Source organism: Aspergillus fischeri, genomic scaffold, assembly GCF_000149645.3.
Source record: "Aspergillus fischeri NRRL 181 1099437636266 genomic scaffold, whole genome shotgun sequence".
Taxonomy (NCBI): Eukaryota; Fungi; Ascomycota; class Eurotiomycetes; order Eurotiales; family Aspergillaceae; genus Aspergillus; species Aspergillus fischeri.
Window position 1 is genome coordinate 3875613 of NW_001509760.1, and position 21893 is coordinate 3897505.

General features: G+C 50.4%; 9 protein-coding genes across 9 annotated transcripts, besides 1 other annotated feature; 4 read left to right on the forward strand and 5 right to left on the reverse strand.

The window, feature by feature from the left end:
• The first annotated feature begins 288 nt into the window (after positions 1–288).
• Positions 289–342: a microsatellite.
• Positions 343–1766: 1424 nt separating this feature from the next.
• On the forward strand, positions 1767–3923 carry NFIA_060310 (putative MFS monosaccharide transporter; the record flags this gene model as incomplete). The annotated part of the gene is made up of 10 exons (XM_001258571.1): positions 1767–1911; positions 1973–2025; positions 2074–2346; positions 2392–2469; positions 2516–2911; positions 2955–2995; positions 3047–3061; positions 3110–3399; positions 3451–3536; positions 3585–3923. 10 exons carry the CDS (start codon positions 1767–1769, stop codon positions 3921–3923), a joined length of 1716 nt encoding a protein of 571 aa, XP_001258572.1.
• An 819-nt stretch (positions 3924–4742) lies between these two features.
• NFIA_060320 (uncharacterized protein) lies at positions 4743–6343 on the reverse strand (the record flags this gene model as incomplete). Its single annotated transcript, XM_001258572.1, has 4 exons — positions 4743–5178; positions 5237–5493; positions 5544–5770; positions 5818–6343. The coding sequence occupies 4 exons, from the start codon at positions 6341–6343 to the stop codon at positions 4743–4745; spliced, it is 1446 nt and encodes a 481-aa protein (XP_001258573.1).
• A 326-nt stretch (positions 6344–6669) lies between these two features.
• NFIA_060330 (putative haloalkanoic acid dehalogenase) lies at positions 6670–7383 on the reverse strand (the record flags this gene model as incomplete). The annotated part of the gene is made up of 1 exon (XM_001258573.1): positions 6670–7383. One exon carries the CDS (start codon positions 7381–7383, stop codon positions 6670–6672), a length of 714 nt encoding a protein of 237 aa, XP_001258574.1.
• A 725-nt stretch (positions 7384–8108) lies between these two features.
• NFIA_060340 (uncharacterized protein) lies at positions 8109–8806 on the forward strand (the record flags this gene model as incomplete). The annotated part of the gene is made up of 2 exons (XM_001258574.1): positions 8109–8673; positions 8730–8806. The coding sequence occupies 2 exons, from the start codon at positions 8109–8111 to the stop codon at positions 8804–8806; spliced, it is 642 nt and encodes a 213-aa protein (XP_001258575.1).
• A 581-nt stretch (positions 8807–9387) lies between these two features.
• On the reverse strand, positions 9388–10138 carry NFIA_060350 (TNT domain-containing protein; the record flags this gene model as incomplete). Its single annotated transcript, XM_001258575.1, has 2 exons — positions 9388–10017; positions 10064–10138. 2 exons carry the CDS (start codon positions 10136–10138, stop codon positions 9388–9390), a joined length of 705 nt encoding a protein of 234 aa, XP_001258576.1.
• An 816-nt stretch (positions 10139–10954) lies between these two features.
• Positions 10955–11913, reverse strand: NFIA_060360 (uncharacterized protein; the record flags this gene model as incomplete). The annotated part of the gene is made up of 2 exons (XM_001258576.1): positions 10955–11510; positions 11564–11913. 2 exons carry the CDS (start codon positions 11911–11913, stop codon positions 10955–10957), a joined length of 906 nt encoding a protein of 301 aa, XP_001258577.1.
• Positions 11914–13883: 1970 nt separating this feature from the next.
• NFIA_060370 (beta-glucosidase H) lies at positions 13884–16470 on the forward strand (the record flags this gene model as incomplete). Its single annotated transcript, XM_001258577.1, has 3 exons — positions 13884–13956; positions 14009–16022; positions 16068–16470. The coding sequence occupies 3 exons, from the start codon at positions 13884–13886 to the stop codon at positions 16468–16470; spliced, it is 2490 nt and encodes an 829-aa protein (XP_001258578.1).
• A 582-nt stretch (positions 16471–17052) lies between these two features.
• On the forward strand, positions 17053–18947 carry NFIA_060380 (putative MFS sugar transporter; the record flags this gene model as incomplete). Its single annotated transcript, XM_001258578.1, has 7 exons — positions 17053–17263; positions 17315–17533; positions 17578–17839; positions 17885–18154; positions 18201–18508; positions 18556–18786; positions 18832–18947. 7 exons carry the CDS (start codon positions 17053–17055, stop codon positions 18945–18947), a joined length of 1617 nt encoding a protein of 538 aa, XP_001258579.1.
• Positions 18948–19920: 973 nt separating this feature from the next.
• NFIA_060390 (FAD-dependent oxidoreductase) lies at positions 19921–21361 on the reverse strand (the record flags this gene model as incomplete). The annotated part of the gene is made up of 2 exons (XM_001258579.1): positions 19921–20325; positions 20381–21361. 2 exons carry the CDS (start codon positions 21359–21361, stop codon positions 19921–19923), a joined length of 1386 nt encoding a protein of 461 aa, XP_001258580.1.
• Positions 21362–21893: the final 532 nt, after the last annotated feature.

Below are 21893 nucleotides of genomic sequence, written 5' to 3' on the forward strand. Positions count from 1 at the left end.
TTCTTCACAACATCCAAAGTAAAGGGAACCGCGCAGGAGACAAAGTTTAGGAACAGAAAGACCGAAAATACCATGCTTAACTAATGATTCGCAAAGCTATCCACATCATGTCTGTCTATTTGCCCTTACTCTCAAGGACCTCCTTACCGGAACAGATTATGGAATAGCGCTCTCATGCTTCTTTCCTATTTTAGGGGTTATTGTCAGCTTTCAGTGTGCCATTTTCACTCTGCGCCACCATGTCATAAGGAGTAGTTTGTGTGCTTACTACAAACAATCAGCCACAGGTACTATATGGTCATTCAAATCCTTACTACATGGCGATTCAAATCCCCACTATATGACGAATTGAATCATTCAATATCCCTATATGGTAAGAATACCAAATGGTATGAAAATGTAATTCTAGTTAGGCGGAACTCAGAGCAGTCTACATACTTAAACTCCTAAAGTTTTTATTTCGGCTTTGTTCAAAGGCTTGCCGTAAACTACCCTAGGATTCAGTTCTCGTTCTTGTACATGTCTGAAGCCCACTATCAAAGGCCTCTATCTAGCATGGCCACAGACGTAATCAATTATTCTAGGTCATATTCTAGAACCGGACATATGACACCGAAAAGCGCTTCTTTTATCCGGAATGTTTCTTCCTGGAAATGGAAATCAGACTCGAACCAAGAGCGCGCGGTACTTATTGGCATCTTATTAGCTGAGAGTATCCCACAGCATTTTGTGCCTTCTCATTCAAATATCTCGACAGAATCAATCCCTTCAGTATCCATGTGCTGGGTTTACATAGCGACATACGTCGAACCAGGGGAATCAGGCCACGCATTATGCCGTCCTTATGCTGCACAGACGGCTATGACGTGTTGCAATGCATGGATTGCTAAAGGTAGGATGATGAGAACATCCAATCAAACATGATACAGTTCGTCCACAGGGGGAGAATTCCGGCTAAAATCAGCGTTGGGTTGTTCCAGCTCCACTCGATTCGAAAGGCGAGAAATTCCCCTCATGAGGATTCTTCCGACGACCTGAGTCGGTTCCACCCCCGGATTGAGACAGAATGAATTTCCTTGTGTTTATGATTGGTAGGTTGGAGTCTCTCTTCTAGCGCTAAAAACACTGGCGCCGCTCCATCACTGTTTCCCTGCTTAGCTTCACGACTAACCGGCAATGCATGGAAAGGATTGCGATGCCGAGCCGGTAGCCGGCATGGCGTTTCGTACCGGCAGCCACGAAGCTTAACAATATTGGAGATATTGAGGACATACATTTCCAAGTTACAACGCCATTTTTTGCGCGTAGTTAGATTTACCCATAGTCTGAATAACAATTCACACTATTCTGAACGATCATGACAAGGACACGGACATACTCCAGGCAACTGTGGCCCCACGGGGATAAAGGCCGGGGAAAAGTGGATCACTCCCCATTCAGTCTATCACCGCCATTGGTTCAGGATAAATCCATACCGATCATTGCCGAAAATCGTATCGTACGCAGGAGGGGATAAATGCATGGGCTGATGGAGATGCTTGCGCCGGTTCTGGTCGGCTATCGGGTTGAGATCAAGCATTTGTTGGCAGTAGAAGCTCGCGCAAGACTGCCTTGGCTGCCGATTGTTCCGAATTGCAACTGTGTTTCAACTATATATTTGATGACCACCTGAACCTGTCTTTTGTTTTCTGGTCTCTCGCTAGCACGGCTTTGATTTTCTGTCTTTCACTCTTGTTCATCCACTTCTCTACACCAAACCAGTCAGAATGGCCGGGGGCATGACTTCCGAAGGCATCTCGGCCAAAAGAGCCGAGTTGACTGGAGGAAAGGTCGGTTGGCGTGGCTTGCTCAGCAGCAAAAAGACCTTTGGGATTGCCTTGTTTGCGTCTCTGGGTGGCTTAGTTTATGGATGTATGATCGTCTTCTTTACTCTGCTCTCCATAAGGAATGCTTCAGAGTCTGACGTATCCAGACAACCAAGGAATGTTCGCGCAGATTTTGACCATGCACTCATTTATAGAAGCAGTACGTGATTCTTGATGACTTAACGTCGATCGTCACTCACATTTCTAGACCCAAGGATATGCAGAGACCACTGGAGTGAAACAAGGAATGTTGACCGCGATTCTGGAACTCGGTGCATGGCTCGGAACCCTCATCAACGGATATTTGGCCGATGCTACCGGTCGTCGCATCACGGTTGTCATTGCGGTGGTTGTGTTTTGTGTCGGCGTCATTGTCCAGGCATGCACCAAGAGCCCGGACTACATCTACGCTGGGCGGTTCGTTACGGGTCTGGGCGTGGGTAACCTGAGTATGATTGTGCCTCTGTATAATGCGGAACTGGTATGTTCAAAGGATTTATATGACGATTCTGTCTGACCACGTTAGGCACCGCCGGAAATCCGTGGCTCTCTGGTCGCTGTGCAGCAGTTATCCATTACTTTTGGCATCATGGTCAGCTTCTGGGTAAGTATATGGTCAACTGTAGAACGATGAAATGCTGATGTTTTAGATTGGTTACGGGACAAACTACATTGGAGGAACTGGCGAAGGGCAATCCATTGCTGCCTGGGAGATCCCCGTTTGCATCCAGATCCTTCCAGCCCTAGTTCTGGCAGCTGGAATGCTCCTGTTCATGCCGCAGTCCCCGCGACACTTAATGAACCAAGGACGGGAGGAGGAATGCTTACAGACTCTGGCTAGACTTCGTGATACCTCCGTTGATGACATTTCGGTCCGGATCGAGTTTCTCGAAATCAAGGCTCTACGCATGTTCGAGGACGAAGCCGCTCGGAAGAGGTATCCTCAGTACCAGGATGGCTCGCTCAAGAGCCGATTCATGATTGGGCTCAATGACTATCTTTCCCTAATCACCGACAAGTCCCTATTCAAACGAACCACTGTAGCTGTAAGTATTCTGCCATCGTCCGCTGCAATTACTGACTCCGCAGTGTATGATCATGGTCTTCCAGCAATGGAACGGAATCAATGCGTAAGTCAATAGATACCTTTGTTCTACACGGATCTTGCTAACAAGTCACAGTATCAACTACTATGCGTAAGTGTATTACATGTGAAGTTAATTCACCGTGTTGACTTGAAAAAGTCCGCAGATTTTCAAAGGTCTCCAACTAGGTGGCAACACTACCTCCCTCCTCGCAACTGGTGTCGCCGGTATTTTCGAATTTGTCTTTACCATTCCTGCCGTTCTTTGGGTTGACAACATCGGCCGTAAGAAGATTCTGATTGCCGGAGGAATCGGTATGGCTGTCTGCCATTTTATCGTTGCCGGCATCATCGGAACGTACTCGGGCGAGTTCGAGAATCACAAGGGAGCTGGCTGGGCTGCTGTGGTCTTTGTCTGGATCTTCATTATCAACTTTGCATACGCATGGGGTAAGTGCAATTTCTCTCTTGGAATATAATATCACAGACTAACAGGTGCAGGCCCCGTCGCGTGGATTGTGGTGTCTGAAGTCTTCCCTTTGAGTATGCGCGCCAAAGGTGTTAGTATCGGTGGCAGTAGCAACTGGGTATGTGCACTCCCTTGCGACATATACACATTTCTGACAGAATGCTAGCTTAACAATTTCGCGGTCGGCCTGTCAACCTCCCCCTTCATCGAAGCCTCTGATTACGGTACCTTCATCTTCTTCGGCCTGGTGACCACCATCGGCGTCCTGTATGTGTGGTTCCTCGTCCCGGAGACCAAGGGCCGCACACTGGAAGAGATGGACGAGTTATTCGGATCTGGAAGCATGGCCGTCGAGGACGAGGCTCTGAAGCGTCGCATCGAGCGGGAGATCGGCTTACTGGCTTTATTGGGCGACGACCCCGACTCGAGCGAGAAGACGTCCGAGAAGCTCGAGCACATGGATCATCACGAGCGAACTGAGATACCCAAGACTGCCAGCTCATAGTGGTTGTATTACTCTAGCAGAAGCATCATACGTTGATGTTTCGACCTTGGCTTGAAATTGTGGCTGCACCTACACAATACTATAGTAGAACGGGTGCTAAGATGCTCTGCTCACTGGAATATAATAGAAAATAGTCCACGAACATTCGACATTGTCAGATGTTAATCATACCATCCTACCCTGTCAATCCTCCCGCTACATTGGCATCATCCATTGTGACTTCAACAACACCAGTATGCTTGGATATACTCTCAGTAGTCTTGTATACCTCGTTCCCAGTAAAAGTTCTTTTCCACTATCTTGAGTGTGTCGATGTCTTCACTACGCAGCAACTGGACACTTTGTCTTGGTGGATATCTAGCCTTACGGACAAAGAAAGAGATATTGCCGGTGAATCTGTGACGAATCCAAGCAGCCAAGTATATGGAGTAAGGATGCGCCTAAAGCAGGATAAATGGAGTGTATTTAGCCTGAATTCAATAATCGGGAGACTTGACATGCTTTTCTGCCGAGGTATGTCCGATGAGCTTCAAGTCCGGTGGATCTATCTAGAATTCAATCTTTATACGAGATAGACTGAGTGAGAAACGATGACTGCAATTGAACATTTCCCATGAAGCTATGAAGTCGTTTGTCGACCAGGGGTATAAGACATACAGAACATTTGAAAAGCGTAGGAACCTTTCTTTCAGCGACAGCAGCAGCAATATCCTCGTCAGACTCTCTCCGACCAGAAACCCAACCGTGGCAAATGAAAATGCTTCGAGAGCAGGAAATTTCCTCCGATAACTCCGGAGTGCAATTGTCGATGATTGGCGTCTAACCACCCTCGTGACGAATCCGTGCGCGCGAAGGGTAATGCCCGAATATGGAAAACATCTCTGGTTCGTCAGGACTCATGGTGTCCTCCTCACATGCTTGCATCAACTCAAAATCCAACATTGTTACAGCATTGGTTTCCGGGTCATACAAGACATTATGTTTCCCGGAATCGACAACAATGGTTGAGGCTCGCCTGAGGACCTTGATAGCCTTGTAAATCTCTGAACGTATGTGCTCCTTGACGCTTCCAGAAAGTTGGTCCCATTGTTTGTCGAGCCGTTCCCCATTAACCTTTGTTATCACAATGATATAACCCTGCGGAAAGATCGAAGAGCAACAGATCTTGCCGATACTTAGTAGTGAGGGGAAGAAATCGAAACCGGCTGGACGTTGCGCATGGATGCTCTCATACGTCCTCGCTTCGTCAGCAAACCTACAGAACAAAAGGATTAGCGATTGAGATACTATGCTACAAGGACACAGCAGCAGACCGTTCGATTTGAGATGGGGACCAGCATTTCGCGATGGCCGGTTTTCCATCCCATGTGACTTCATAAATCGCTTTGGCGGAGGATTGCTGGATAATCCTCTTGCAATTTACGAACGTCGTTGCAAGACCGTCATCGGCCCCGTAGAGGATTGACGACGAGCCAAGCATGTCCGATATCTCCTCCTTGGTGCCGACTTGGTTCCGGAAAGCGGACGGACGGACGGACGCTTGGTGTGAAGGGCCCGTCGGAATGCGGAGCTAGGGACTGATGTTAGGAGATTGCCGCTATTATTAACTGGAAAACTTACCTGGGCGATGTTGAAGTCAGGAGGTTCAATGAATTCCCAATCTTTGGAAGCCAGTACACCTAGCGCCAACAAGCACTGCCGGAGACTGGGGTTCAATGCGTCTCTTGCAATAGGTAACGACATGTCAAAATGGTAAGAAGCCGTTCTGCGAATGAAGACCGTCCACTCGTATGTCGACAAAAATCCAAACTTAAGCTTACTCGACCGCATGTGCTTGACGAGTTGGGCTGAGGAACCGTTAACAGGGCCATAAATAAGGTTCAACTGGACTTACCAATGTGATGCTGGATGCCGATTAACCGTTGGTAGCCTTCACGAATGGAATAGTCCTCAAGTTCAACTGTCCAGAAAGACTTGAGTTCTCCGACAGCCGCTGGGCGAGGTGGTCCCGTTGTGTTGAACATAGTGATATCAGGTACTTGACTCGTGTCCGTTGGCCCTGCAGAGGACTGATAATCACCGAACTTCAAGTAGGAGAGGCAAGTAGTGGCAAACACTTTCGAAACTGGGTCACAGACATTCTTGGAGAACCTTCCGTTCAAACCAAGTGTGCTTCCAACAACGTAGCTTTCTGACACATCATCCGTGTAAGGAACGGGATGGCTAAGATCTAAAGAAGCAGATGCTTCGAGAACATCCTGTTTAAAGGTCTTCCATTCATGGAAAAACCGTAACGAGATAACCTCAGATGAGTCGGAGACATAACGCGTACCATTTATCTGGGTGAGGGGAGGGACAGGTCGCAGATTTACCTCCGCCGCGGTCTCCATAACAGAGGCCCCGGAAAGTAAATCTGACATGAGAAGTGACACAGCTGATTCGTTGATTGGACGATGATGGGGACGGAAATTGAGGGAAAAGCGGGTGGTGGAGCAAGGGGAAAAGAGATGGGAGAAATACTGTTGGTGGACGCGGAATGCACTAAAGGAATTGTCCTATGCATGACCTAACCGCCTAAGGCCATGCCTATTACCCACTCATACATCATTACTTTTTAGTACTGAAATCGGGACTAGGGCTTCAGAGACAAATCTAGCTATGGAGTCATGATCGACCAGACAAATATATAAAGCGCTCGATCTATTCCTTCTTGAAACATTTTCATTACGGAGTTTATTTCTATCATTCATTGGCCGCTTTCTACAGCATGGGCCATATCCCCCAGAGTGTCAAACTTCCAGTCGTAGATAGTATGCTTGGTGTTGCCCATAATAGCTCCTGGCCTTACAATCCACACCGACTTGATCCCAACTTTGGAGGCAGGCTGGTGATCATGGAATTGACTCTGAGCAGTCTGCAGGACCTGACTCTTGTCAATCCCCAGCTCGGCCTGTACAGTTTTCAACATGTAATCGAAATTGCGCAGGTCAGGCTTGTACGAGCCCACGTCTTGCGCGGTGATGATGCGATCGAACTTGACGCCCTGCAGACTCCCCGCGTTCGTCTTGGCGAATGATTCCCGGTCGACGTTTGACAGGACCACCAGCTTGTAGTGCTTTGATAAACGCTTGAGAGCATTGACAGTGTCGGGGAAGGCGGGCCATGTGCCGACTGATTCGCCAAATGCGATACTCTCTTCCTCGGTCGGCGGGGCGAGCGAGAGGCGCTGGGCAAGTTTCGGATGAATCTCGGCTAGCAGTTCGGAGTATGGCATATCAGGTGTCAGAGCTTGTTGCTCATGCTCCAGCTCATGGTAAACAGTCAGGAGGTGCTCGCGTGAAATAGACGAATTGTTCCTGTCGAGGATCGGTTGGAAGGCGTTCACGATCCCGGATTCCCAATCGACTAGGGTCCCATAAACATCGAAGCACAACAGACGGTAGTCGGAGAGTTTTGACATTTTGCTATGTAGAAGATGAAGAAGATCTGAAGATTGACGATGGACGAAGGAAGAATGAGGAAGAGGATGAGGGGTACAAGTAACTCTTATACTGCGGGCTTATCGATAGCGGGGTCCAAACAGGGAAGTAAACACACGCCTTCCAAACAACAACAACAGGGACATTTCTTGACGCCGCGTAGCTTATGGGTGAGCATTATATATATACGCTGGAGTTCTCCAACAGTTTGCAACTCCAAAAATCTACCTCTGGCTTTTCTCTGGTGATATAAAGTCATGTTGCTATACACTTGCAGCGCCAACCAGAGAGGGCTAGAGGGCCAAGCAGCATCACATGATAGAGTAGGTTCTTCTCTTGATGTTGATTTATTCTTTGACATACATCTCTCAACGCATCAATTATGATTTCCAATCCAGCTGCGTTTGGAAAACCAACTATCCTATCTCTTCCACGAGAGCTCCGGGACATTATCATAGAATACAGCTTCCTAGATCGGGATCCAGTTAGTATCGAACTACCAAATTACCCCACCCCGTCCCCGCCGCGGGAAAAGCGGTTTAAGGGAACCAAGTATGCGTCCAAAGGGCAACGTTTACTGCACTATCCACTTTTGCTAGTCAACCACCAATTTCGAGCTGAAGGTTGGGAAGTATTGAACAGACTCGCTGCTTCCAGATATGAGGCGGACATTGTGTTCTTCCAGACACAGCGCCTGGTTCTCTTCATGCCAACCCAACAGTTCCCCACCCGATTCAAGCGTGCGCGCGCGAAGTTTTATGTTCTAAAAGACGACGGGACGCGCCCCATTGAGTCCTGGTACTTTAGATATCGCTCAGTAAGCGGGGGCGCTCTAACGGACTGCTGGGACTTCTACGGGGTTCTACAGCGCTTCCTCCAATGCGGGCCTCCTGACGCAACCAATGTGCCTGCAGACGCGCATATTCTGATCGAGACGCTCGAGTTGGATGTCCGTACTCGGACAGGTATCCCAGGGAACCTGCTTGGTCCACCGAATATCACTACCGAAGACCGCACGTTTGTGCTACCCAGGACGCAACGCCCGAGGCCACCCGAGATTGGTAGACTACTCAGCTTGATAAAGGAGACGGGGGTCGACTATAAGATGCATCCAGACTATCTGGTTTGTGTTCTTCATGAGCTCTTGCAATTGCTTCTGTTCTATCGTGATGGCCGGAAGATCTACGAGCGCGTGGGAGTCCTCAGGCTGTTGCTCGATGGAGATAGGGTGCATGAGTGGAACCTTGATGAGTGCCTTGAAGGAATGTACTGTAAGGAAGAGGAACACGCCAAATGGAGAAGCTTTACACTTGCACATAGGTCACAGTTAGGGTTCCGGCATCTAACCACTCGTCACGGAGAAGCCTTGGTCTGACGTGGGGTGTCCAACTTCCAGTCATGTGAGCTTCTCCAAACGTTGTCGTATCAGATAATCCTTTATCGCCAGTCAAGAGCAGGACATGGCTCAGCTGGGGAATGTGTACTCGAGTCGGACAGATATTGGCAGATCTTTGTGCCCTAGTGAGAGAAGGAGAAACGTATTTACGTGTAAATATGTCGATACAGAACAAGAATGAGGCAGTAGCAACTGGGTAGCTGCTTAACACATACGCATTAAAGATATGCGGCTATGCAGCTACGTGGTTCTTGGAAAGCCCTAGGACACCCTCAACCGCCCTTATGGCCATCGCACAAAATACCGGAAATCATCGAAAACTGATCCCTTCAACCCAAAGCAGACTCTTGCTATTGGGACCACGATAGAATCACTGGCTAGACTGACAGCTCCGTGGCACTCTTGTTCCTCCCCAAGGACATCGTGGTCTGTCGTGGCAGAATGGAAGACACCGCGGTATTCCCAACGTCCTATGACACCACCTTGGCGTGTTGCGAATCTGTCAGACCTGAGGCGTAATTCCTACGGATGTATTAACAATATTAAGATATTCTAAATACAAGATCCATAATTCTCGTAAGCGCATCCACTACTGATTCGGCCCCGGAGTATACGGATTCGAGTATTCCACCTTCTCATCATACTCGCTCTCATTCAACCGTCTCAAGTAACCCTCATTGATCAATCCCAGCACATTGGTATACGTCACGAACTGCGTCCCCATCCCAGGCTGCTCAAACCAAGGCGCAATGGGCCCCAGTCCGACCACAAACTCCTTGATCACCTGGTACACGTGATAATTGTACGGGTACATCCCGTCAAACGTGTTGAGATTACTCGGCGGCAGCGAGCGCTCGATGTACGGTGCTCCCAGCGGCGCCAGGAAGCTGCCGTATTCTGATCCGAAACGGTCGAGCTTCATGCCAACCGGTAAGGTCGCGTTGCCCAGGATGGGGTGCTTCCCTGTGTCGACGACGAATCCGTTGGCGGGTGGGTAGATGTATGTCCCGTTTGGAGCGACGTCGGAGGCCCATTTGTCGAGGAACTCGGCCGGGCAGAGGGCGCCGAATCGCGCGTAGGTGCGTAGCTCGTTACGGAGTGGGAATTTCCGGGGTGGGACGACGGGCCCGAGGCGAGGGTCTCCGCAGACGTAGGTGTCGTTTTGGAAGGTGATCCCGGCGCAGGGGTCGGGCCAACATCTGGCGGGGAAGAGAGAGTCCTGAATGGTTAGTTAAAGAATTGAATGGTGGAATGTTCACTTTTACCTCTATGTTTTGGAAGGAGAGGACAGTAGCAGGGAGCAAGGTGCTAAACACCAGGATGGCGTTGGTGAAGATCATTGTGGAGATGCGCCGTGTAATGTTGGGGAGAATAAATTCGAGCGAACATGTTGCTATTTATCTTCCTCCAGGTGTATCCTGCGTGCTGCAGTCTATCACCTTGCATGAAGATCGTCGGGGTTCATTCGGCTGATCTTACCACGAACAGCCTTCAGGAATGCGATTGACTATTTGACATGGACTCCAAAAATGCGACTAGGGGAATGGTCCTATGATTAGGGAACAACCTTCCTTCCTTCGGGCCGCAGATGCATCTCTGTGGATGCGCTCAAGTATTCATGAGCTGTCATTTGTCAATCTCAGCTGGACTATTGAACACTAAGTGAACTATTGACGCCAATCTGAAGCTGAGTCGATCGAGACCCACACTAAGTTCTAGCAATTCACAAACAATTAATCGTGATTGTGCACACTGCAGAACAACAGACGTAAGACAACTGTGAGTAGTTAACTAACTAATATTCAGCCGTAGCTGAGCTTTATGCGTAGGTACCTTAAGTATCAGGCATCTGTAGATGTTCCAGCAGGAGGTCATGTTTGATTGGCTCAACAGGACTAGAATCTTTCCAAAAAGGGCGGCATACACCTCACGGGTTGATACATGTCCAGTTGGAGTGCAGATCCTGTGGAATATCCTACACCCAGTAGTAGTCATCAGTAATAACGGTCGATGGTATTTAATTGGATTGAAGTACAAGCATTAAGATCATCAGTCATAAGTACATGAATAATCCCATCTCACTGGATTCAGAGCTGCGCTCGACAAGCCCTAGTGATGGAAAGCAGAACTACAAGGTCGATATGTGAGGCAGAGGATCAGGATGGCAGTTCAGTTATTGGAAATCGAGACTTGCGAGAGTCCGCATGTAGCTCGGAGACTGAAAATCCTTGAACTTCGTGAGAGTGCTGTGGTATGAATCCTGACGGGGCTGGGGCTGGGGATTTCCGCCGTTGTCGCAGCCAGAAGCCCAGGAAACCTATGATGGCCAGGGCGGCGACGCCGACACCGACTCCGACACCAATGCCGGCTTTTGTACCACTTGATAACCCGTTGGACGAGGAGGAGATGGCGGTCTGGCTCGCGATTTGGGATGAAGAGGTAGAGGTAGAGGACGCAGAGGGCGTAGCGGTCGCAGAGGCGGTGGTTGTTGCGGATGTCGAGAGGGCAGTAGTGTACAGGCTCCGATCGGTCGATTCGACCTCAATCACGATGGGCATCCCCCACATGGTATATGTGCCGGAGATGCTGGTGCTGGTGGTGTAGTCCCTTGTGTTGAATATAATCCCGCCCGCGCGCGCAGCCACTTCCGTAGCGCCGGTGAAAGTACTGACGCATCCAACATAACCGGAATCGGCGTATAGAGAAAAGTCACTGGAATTATGGTCAGCGGCCGGAAGGACAAAGGACTGACTGCAGATGCCCACCTCAAACAGCATGTGGCAGTGGTAATTGCATTGCTGACGACAAACTGCTGAGTAGAATACCGGCCGGGACATGCGCCAGGGCTGAAGACCTGACTGGCAAGAATCCGACCATTCTGCTGGAAACCAGGAGGAAAGCAGTCGGTATCGACGGAAAAGGCATTCTGGAGCAGGATTCCGCTGGTGATGCCATTGTAAGTGGAGGCCTCATAAGTCCAACGCGACGAACAGGATGCAGGTGGTGTATAGACAGACACCATAGGAACCGTGGTGGTCACAATTGTCGTTGTGGAGGTTGTAGTGTCCGCGGTCGCAGTGCGAGTCGCTGCCACAGCTGGGCCAACCCCCGGCATGGTGTCTTTTCTCAGGATTTGACGGTGCAATCAAGGCATTGTCGGGTATCTTGAAACGAGAGACAGGCCGAGCAGAAAAATGGAGAGAACTGGCATAAAATGTCCACTCAGGGGTCATACATATTAAATAGGCCGCATGGCTGAGGCGCAAACATACAGCTAGAACACATGTCGCTAAACAAGAAGCAATGACTGGCAGACCCTGCAGGGTTGAGCATGTAGCCCCAGTTAGCCGCTTTCAACAAACTTCGCTAAGCGCTGGCTATCACCAATGTATTCCCTGGAAATGACTAGTCGCTGTCCTCGATGGGATCAAATAAATGTCCGGCATCATAGCTGGGGCCTAGAATCAAAGAAACCATGCAGATATACCGCATGGTCCGCATTTGCGTGTCTAGACCAAAGTATGTGGTAGAACGTACCCTTTGACCGATTGACAGCGAACACATTTAAGGTACAAGCACCCACTAAGCCAATACTACCAACCAATCACAACAGGCTTTGGCCCCACAGTACCCCAGTCAGCTGCGATTGGGTCAAATGCGTCAGGCGACACGTGATGAATCTGATGATCAAAAAGCGGGGGATCTCCCATCGTCCCCAAGTTCGCAAGTCCCAACACAAACACCTACGGAACTACCCAGTTGCGGTGCAACACCGAGCTGGGGAGAGTTTGGGAGAAGGTTTATTCAATGGCACTCAGAGCGTACCACTTACGCTATTCTTAGCGCAGGATGCTCCTGGTTTATCTGCGCACCGAGATTAAATCCATCCGCCTTGAACTTTCTCTGATCGGTCTGTTCCTCGTGGCAAGGATGGCAGTGGCGCTCGTTATAGTGGATAAAGGTCTCTCGCTTTGTGGTGATCTCCAAGCCAGCGCAGGTTGGTCGTTATCGTCGTGACAACATTGAAACGCAAAGCAGTATACAGACAATGTTGGCGCCGGCCCTGCGACGGGTGCAAACTCTTGGCGGTGACTGATTATTTGAGTGTCCAGGGAAGTTAATTTAATTAGGGTGACGACGAGGAGTCATATTGTTGTTCATATTCGTCACACTGTGTTTGTTTCTCTGCCTCTGTCACTAAGCACCGGTTGCAGTGATTGTCCTAGTAGTGGTAGCTGTCATGGTGTTGTGCTGACGGATTGAGGCATCTGGTGCTCTCGATCAGGATCGTTTGTCGACTGCGAGACCACATTTTTCTCGACATCCGCATGGATATGATCCCTTGGTTATATTTATCATGAGGTGCACAGCTCAGTCGCCTAACTCGTTTCCGCTTTCTCCGCTGCTGGATAGGCAATGGAGCTCGACGTACCCAGCAACAATGCCCGCAAGAGACCGATTGCTAGCAGTATGGCTTGAACAGAGAAGATTCGGCTGCCATACACCGCACGCGTAGGAATGCTCTCCCTAAGGACAGAGGTATTAAGCCCTAGCGTAGTTTTACAGCGTCATATTCTTGCCAAGGTCGTGATTGCCGCCACCCGCGTCAACGGGATATATATATGACACTCATGCCTGGTACGGAATTAGCTACAGCGCTTGATCACCATGGCTATTTCAATGTACCCTTATTCTTTACTTGAGTAATGATGACAGCAGTGAAATGAGTCAGTAAGCACTGTTCTTGAGTGACCAGGCTAAAATCTCATGTCAGCAATAGAGCTTAGCAGAATATCAACTTAGAGGAGTCTGCAACTGTCAGGATGAGTTAATTTAACCGATACAACCAGTCATTTCATTTCTGAGACACCAGTCTTTGCTCCAATCTGATAAACCCACATCGCGTGGGGGTTGCCAAGTCCATCAGGATACTGTCGACGGATTTAGTCCCGCACAGAGTCGGGAATTCGGCTCGAGGGCCGTGAAGATCGTCGTCTTGTTTAACCACACCATACTTTTATGATCACTGTAGCTGTGCTGGTCTGAGACCATGACAAAATAACCATCAATAACAACCAACTGAAGATGACGGCCAAATTCGACGTCGACTATGTTTTAGCCAATATCACCGAGGACGACAAGATCGCTCTTCTCTCCGGTACCTATTGTTAACCCAACCACTACCTATAACACTTGCTAAAGTCTAATAGGGAGTGACTTTTGGCACACACATGCAATCCCCAAATTCAACGTGCCTCCGATTCGTACCACTGATGGCCCCAATGGTATCCGTGGCACCAAATTCTTTGCCGGGGTGCCCGCTGCGTGTCTCCCATGTGGCACGGCCCTAGGCGCCACCTGGGATCGTGATCTGCTGCATCAAGCCGGTGTCCTGCTTGGCAAAGAATGTCTCGCCAAGGGGGCACATTGCTGGTTGGGTCCTACGATCAACATGCAGCGGTCGCCCTTGGGAGGACGGGGGTTTGAATCGTTCGCGGAAGATCCACATCTCTCGGGAATCATGGCCAAGTCGATCATCCTGGGCTGCGAGAGTACAGGGGTTATCTCAACGGTCAAGCACTACGTAGGAAATGACCAGGAACATGAGCGCCGCGCTGTCGATGTGCTGGTCACTCCGCGAGCACTTCGGGAGATCTATCTCCGTCCCTTTCAGATTGTTGCTCGGGACGCCCATCCGGGGGCCTTGATGACTTCGTACAACAAAATCAACGGCAAGCATGTCGTTGAGAATCCTGCCATGCTGGATATTGTCCGCAAAGACTGGAACTGGGATCCTTTGATCATGAGCGATTGGTTAGGAACATACACCACCATCGACTCGATGAATGCGGGCCTAGATCTTGAGATGCCGGGTCCGACGCGCTATCGCGGAAAGTACATCGAATCAGCCATGCAGGCGCGACTGATCAAACAGTCGACGATCAACAAGCGTGCCCGGAAGGTGCTAGAGTTTGTCCAACGCGCGAGCCGCGCTCCTGTGTCGGCCGATGAGACTGGCCGTGACTTCCCAGAAGACCGGGCGTTGAACCGGACCCTGTGTGCGAACAGTATCGTTCTGCTGAAGAATGATGGCAATCTGCTGCCAATTCCCAAGACAGTTAAGAAGATCGCGCTGATCGGGTCTCATGTGAAGACTCCGGCTATTTCAGGCGGCGGTAGTGCTTCTCTTGAACCATACTATGCAGTCTCTTTATACGATGCTGTGGTCGAAGCCCTTCCTGATGCCAAGATTCTCTATGAAGCGGGCGCGTATGCTCACAAGATGCTTCCTGTCATTGATCGAATGCTTAGCAATGCTGTCATCCACTTCTACAATGAACCGCCCGAAAAGGAACGCACGCTACTGGCGACAGAACCGGTCGTTAACACTGCGTTCCAGTTGATGGACTACAACGCTCCCGGTCTCAACAGAGGCTTGTTCTGGGCTACTCTAATCGGAGAGTTTACACCAGATGTCTCTGGGCTGTGGGACTTTGGTCTCACCGTATTCGGAACTGCCACGCTTTTCGTCGACGATGAGATGGTCATTGATAACACCACCCGCCAAACCCGCGGAACGGCATTTTTCGGCAAGGGAACGGTGCAGGAGGTTGGGCAGAAGCAGCTCACTGCTGGACAAACCTATAAGATTCGAATCGAGTTCGGGTCTGCCAACACCAGTCCTATGAAAGCTATCGGTGTCGTCCACTTTGGTGGTGGCGCCGCACATCTCGGTGCATGTCTACACATGGATCCAGAGCAGATGGTTGCCAATGCGGTTAAAGTCGCTGCAGAGGCGGATTATACGATCGTGTGCACAGGGCTCAACAGAGACTGGGAGTCGGAAGGATTCGACCGTCCGGATATGGATCTTCCCCCGGGCATCGACGCCCTGATTTCGTCTGTGCTTGACCTGGCGGCTGACAGGACTGTCATCGTTAACCAATCCGGAACTCCTGTTACTTTGCCGTGGGCGGATCGAGCCAGAGGGGTTGTTCAGGCATGGTATGGGGGCAATGAAACCGGTCATGGCATTGCCGATGTCCTGTTTGGAGATGTCAACCCGTGTGGAAAATTGCCTCTTTCCTGGCCAGTGGATGTGAAGCATAACCCAGCGTATTTGAACAATATGAGCGTGGGGGGTAGAATGCTCTATGGCGAGGATGTGTATATGGGATATCGATTCTACGAGAAGGTCGGCCGCGAGGTCTTGTTTCCATTTGGGTAGGTTGATCGTCTTGCTCACTAAACGCATGCTGACCCCGGCAGACATGGTTTATCATACACGACCTTCAGTGTCTCTCCTGAGGCGACTGTCTCTCCGAGTGTCTTCTCGTCGGACAGTCCACCCACTGCCAGAGTTCTAGTCAAGAATACCGGTCCAGTAGCAGGAGCGCAGATCCTACAGCTGTATATTGCCGCGCCCAATTCAGCAACTCCACGCCCTGTCAAGGAGCTGCACGGATTCACCAAAGTGTTCCTACAGCCTGGAGAAGAGAGAACAGTCGCTATCCACATCGACAAATACGCGACCAGCTTCTGGGATGAGATCGAGGATATGTGGAAGAGCGAAGAGGGCGTCTATCAGGTGCTCATTGGGACTTCGAGTCAGGAGATTGTGTCTCGAGGAGAGTTTAGGGTGGAGCAGACAAGATACTGGCGTGGTGTATAGACAGCAGCGTAGCAACCGTGTCCCATCTTTTAGTCTGCACTTGAATCTCACGAGCTTGGCACCGGGTAAAGACGTGCATTTATCCAAGGTGCAGGCTGGGCAGTGTGGGGGGTCAATCAATTACTGAATCGAGCCACTTCCATTACCGATTAGGGCCTTTACCGTGCTCAATCTGGGGTAAACATGGGGCATGTGATGATCTTTTCACTGTTTAACCCAACTGTAACCCAAATCCTCCGTGAGCTCGTTGGATTGTCTCACCCACCCCCCGCATGAGGCGTTGGGCCGCTCTTGGCAGGTATGCTGACAGCATTCAACCATGCTCACATTAAGACCCCATTGGTGGGGGATATAACCAGAGTTCCCGTCTTTTGGGCGTGGGGGTTGCAGGATGCCTTTTCCATCAGGGAGCATCTTGGACGAAGACCCCGGTCAGAGCTATCAACAGGGTCGTCGCGGCTGAAAACCAGTTGCCCTGGCGTAAGACATCCCATGAAGGGATTCTACATATAGCCAGAGAAGGCCGTCTCCTCCTGACAGTATCAAGCCATCAGCACCATCGATTATACTACACCGATCATCATGGTTGTAGTGCCAAAGCACCGTGAGGAAGATGTCGCGGAGCCCGTCCTGGCCAACTTGCTGGCCGACGATCACACTCCTTGGTACAAGAAGCCCAATTTGAGATACTTGTATCTTATTCTGTTTCCTGCATGCATGGGAATCGAGATCACCTCGGGATTCGACTCGCAAATCATCAATACTGTGCAGATCGTCTACACGTGGAACAAATGTATTCCTCATCACACGTTATACTATAATCGGACACTGCTGACATGTCTAGATTTCGGTCACCCAACCGGAGCTGTTGTCGACGGCAAACCCAAGTATGAGATCGAAGCAAATCTCAAAGGTTTCCTTGGAGCCGCATATTCCCTCGGAGCCATCATCTCCCTCCCGTTTGTCCCCTGGGTAAACCAGCGATTCGGACGACGATGGACGATCGTGTTTGGTTCCTGCATCAGTCTGGTGGGTGCTCTTCTGCAGGGCTTTGCCAACGGAGGTATGCTACCCACCTGGGGTCTAATCCACATGCTAATTCTGTAGTCGGCATGTATGTCGTCGCGCGGATGGTCCTTGGATTCGGCATTCCCTTTTGCATCGTTGCCGGGTCTTCCCTTCTGGGTGAACTGGGATATCCCAAGGAACGACCCATTTTGACCTCGCTGTTCAATTCTTCGTACTTTATCGGCCAGATCATTGCTGCTTCCGTCGGCTTGGGGACGGTGACCATCAAAACCGACTGGGCGTGGAGAATTCCGTCCCTCCTTCAGATTGCACCGGCGATGGTGCAGATTGTCTTCGTCTTGTAAGTTTGTATCTTACTGTGCCTGACAGAACTGACAGTGTGCAGTCTCCTTCCTGAAAGCCCCCGGTATTTAATTAGTAAGGATCGCCACGAGGAGGCCTTTGACATCCTGACCAAATACCATGCCGAGGGTGACCGCAGCTCGGTCATCGTGCGAGCCGAAATCGCGCAGATCCAACGCACCATCAAGCTCGAGCTCGAAGAGGCCAAGCAGACGTGGTGGGATATGTTCCGCACCGCTGGTATGCGTCGTCGGTTGCTCATTTCGGCGTTTTTGGGATTGTTCACCCAGTGGTCGGGCAATACCTTGATCTCGTACGTACCGCTTTTGCCTTCTTGATATGTTTGCTAATGATGTCAGATACTACCTGAGTGACCTCCTGGAAATGGTCAACATCACCGACGGAGTAGTCAAGTCAAAGATCAACATCGGCATTGCGTGCTGGGGTCTCGTCTGCGGCACGACGCTGGCGCTAACTGCTCCTCGATTCAAACGACGGACAATGTACCTAACCTGTGCCTGTTCGTTGCTCTGCGTGTATGTCGCCTGGACCATCTCCATGGAACGCTTCCTGGCTACCCACGCCAAAGCCGCCGCCATCCTGACCATTTTCTTCATTTTCTGCTATTCGCCGGCTTATAACCTCGGCTACAACGCGTTGACATATAGTAAGTCTTCCCCTTTTCAAGATGATAAATAGTGACTGACTGGTCAGCCTACCTGGTTGAAATCTTCCCCTACTTTGGTCGCTCCAGAGGTCTCTCGTGGTTCCAGTTCTACGGACGAGGCGCCACCTTCTTTGCAACCTATGTGAACCCCGTCGGCTTGAAGAATATCGGCTGGAAGTGGCTGCTGGTGTATTGCTGCTGGTTGGCTTTCGAGGTGGCGTTTATCTATTTGCTCTTTCCCGAGACGTCCGGCAGAACTCTCGAGGAGTTATCTTTCAGTAAGTTTCACCTCTGGGGTTGCTAGACAAAACTAACGTATACAGTGTTCGAGGGCAAAGAAAAGGCAAATGAAGTGGCTGCAGCTGTTCACAAGCAGCTTGATCAGGGGCATGATGAGAAGGCGCAGAATGTTCACGTTGAGGTGGCTTCGCGGGCGTGATTGAACTGTTACTCGTCCGAATAGGCTGTTTCTTGACAGGCAAATCTATACCATGATACTATAAATTATCCAACTACCGTTCCAACTAGTGCCGACAACAAGGCTAGCAGGATTTGGATCACATTGGTACCCAAACCAAGTATAGCTCTCGGATCCGTCAGTCCTGTCAGACGGTTTTCGTCGTGCAGCCGTCATCAATAGGGACCCGGCGATGCTGAGCTCCGGTGCGTACGACGGCTGTAGTTCCAGGACGCAGTTGGACAGAATGAACCAATAGCCGGCTATGGGAAGGGTAATGATGAATTGTTCAAAATATGACATAGGACCTGTCGAACCTGGGCTGTCAGATAACCATTGAATGTCTCTATTTGTCTGTCGTCATTGGTGCTGTGAGCTACTAGAAGTATCCATCTCTCCTTGGGGCCTGAAAGTCTCGTTTGACACAGACCTGTTCTATTATGTGTGAAAGCTGCTACGATATATCGCCCACAGATAGTCGATGATGAGTCTGAAGATGACAGCCCTTGCAGAGACTTGTCATGCCCCCGACAAGACCGGGCAGACATCTGATGTCATTCGGATAATCAATGATTCACTGAACTGTTTAAGTGATTCTGCAATTATGTGATAAGGTCTGCTTTGATGACTGTCCGCCGAGGTACAGACCTCTATCCGATTCCTCTATTCACTCTCGGTGGCTGCCGAAGTTGCTCCCGGCCCGGATCAGTCTCCTGCTGAACGCATAGCGGCTATTGAAAGCGAGACACTCATCCCTGAAGCCTGTCAAGGGCATTTGAACAGTAAACTTTGTGTGGATTGCACTAATTCATAAGTCATAAGGTATTCCGCGTCTATTGGAGACCATGCATATTTAATGTTACCTTTGCCGTAACCGGACCCAAACCACAATCAAATCATGAGTCGTCAAGAGTCGTCAAACGCCTTGCTCCATGCTGTAACATTCATAGAAGCTTCATAATGACAACGGGACTTTTGTCCTCCCCTCATCGGCATCAAGAGCCGCCTCCAATTCGCTTGTCAATGTATACACAGACAGATCGGACATGCTTTCATGCGTCGGTGGCGGGAAGATTGGTTCTCTTAGCGGGACGTCGGCTTTTTCCTTTACTGCACGATTTGGTGGCAGCTGGGTTGACGACATGCAGTCTCGGAAGTTCCCAGGAAAAAGTCCTTTGTCCAGGTCGCTTTGCCATAACCGGCGGGTGGCATCAAACGCTTTATCGACCAGCCCTCGCCGCGCGTTCTCGTATTCTACGAATATATGGTGTAGAGAACGATCACGCCTCCGAGCGAAGATCCGCGCGAATATCACCGCGTCTTCGATGGCGTACGCGGCTGATTCCTCGCGTGGTGGCATCTGCAGTTGTCATTTAGCGCTGCTATCCTCCCTGCGAAAAGACCTTCGGACTTACTGCGTGTGCGGCATCCCCGAGCAGGAGAGCGCGGTCAACATGCCACTTCCCCCGCTGGCGAACCTGATAGATGGGATACAGCTCCCAATCACGCGTCTCGTCAATCCACTCCCGGATCCACGGGAAGGCCGACGTGCCAAATTTACTGCGCACCTGGTAGCGAAGGGCCATCTGTGCGGACGTGAGTGCCGCGATATTGGCGTCTGTGTAGGCCAGCGCGCGGTACCGCTCGATAATGTGTTCGTTCACACGCATGATCGCGGCAACAAACATGGTCTGATGATTGGGGTCGCAGTAGCTGGCCAGCAGCGATCCTTGCTTTGTAAGGTGAATGGCCGATTTGTCGAAATGAGATGGTAGCGATACCCGCTCGGCCGGAGCCAGACTCTGAATAAAGGCGATGCCGGTATATTCGGATTGGTTCCCGGGATCCACTAGTTGCGTGCGGACCGCCGAGTGGACGCCATCGCATCCCAGCAGTAGATCCCCCGTGGTCGTCGTTCCATCGTCGAACTCGAGAGTCACTACCTTTCCAGTCGTGCTGGTGCTGGACAATTTCTTGTCAAACTCCACCGAAATCTGTGCGTACCGGCGCGCCACAGCCAGCATGGCGCGAAACAGGGCACTCCGCAGCACTCGGCGGCTCTTATAGCCTCCGTAACCGCGTCCGGTCTCGTCGGTAAATCGCAAGGGACCCAACGATCGCCCGGAGCGGAGAGAGTAGAGGTTGATTTCATCCACTTCAATTCCCGTGTCCTCTCCCATCCGAGAGAGTTCAGGCAGGACGCCCAGCTGATCCAGGTGGTGCTGAGCGACCGGGGTGAGACTGATGGCTCCTCCATCTCCCATCTCATGTTCATTTCGACTGTCATAGATGGTGATGTCCAGATCTGATTCGACTTGTGTGAGCTCTTTCGCCAGAGCGATGCTGGCCGTGAGACCGGCGATTCCACCACCCACAATCAGGATGCGGCGCGGCATGATGCGATGGGCTTGGGAAGAAATGCTGAACATTTCAGCCCGAGACTGTAAATATAATCCCATTTGGTCGGATCCGAACACAAAGCGAGAAGCGAGTGGCCGGCCGAAAGTGAGAAACCTCGGTGATCAGCATCAAAGGGCCATTTTCAGCGTCGACACTGGTTCGGCAGTTGTGCATTTGTGCTGTGTCGCCGTGTTAAGTGCAGTGGTTTGATTGGCCGCTTTGATGGCCTCGGCTGGCTTGTGGCAATAAGTGGGTCACGGCCTCAATCAATGCAGTCCGATTGGGTGGAAGTTGCAGGCGTAACATGCGCATGAAGAGACCATCCATGGATCGTCCTCATTTTGTATGCAGGTCGGATCCGAGACGGCGGAAATTACTTCATCTAATAGGGGTACAACTGTTCCCCGCTTATTCCAGCTCACAATTGACTGCTCAATTCTTTCTAGATGAAATCCAAGCAATTCGAGGTTCCAGACAACACTGGACCCCGATCAACGAAAGAGCCAAGAATAGGTGCCCATGGCACGT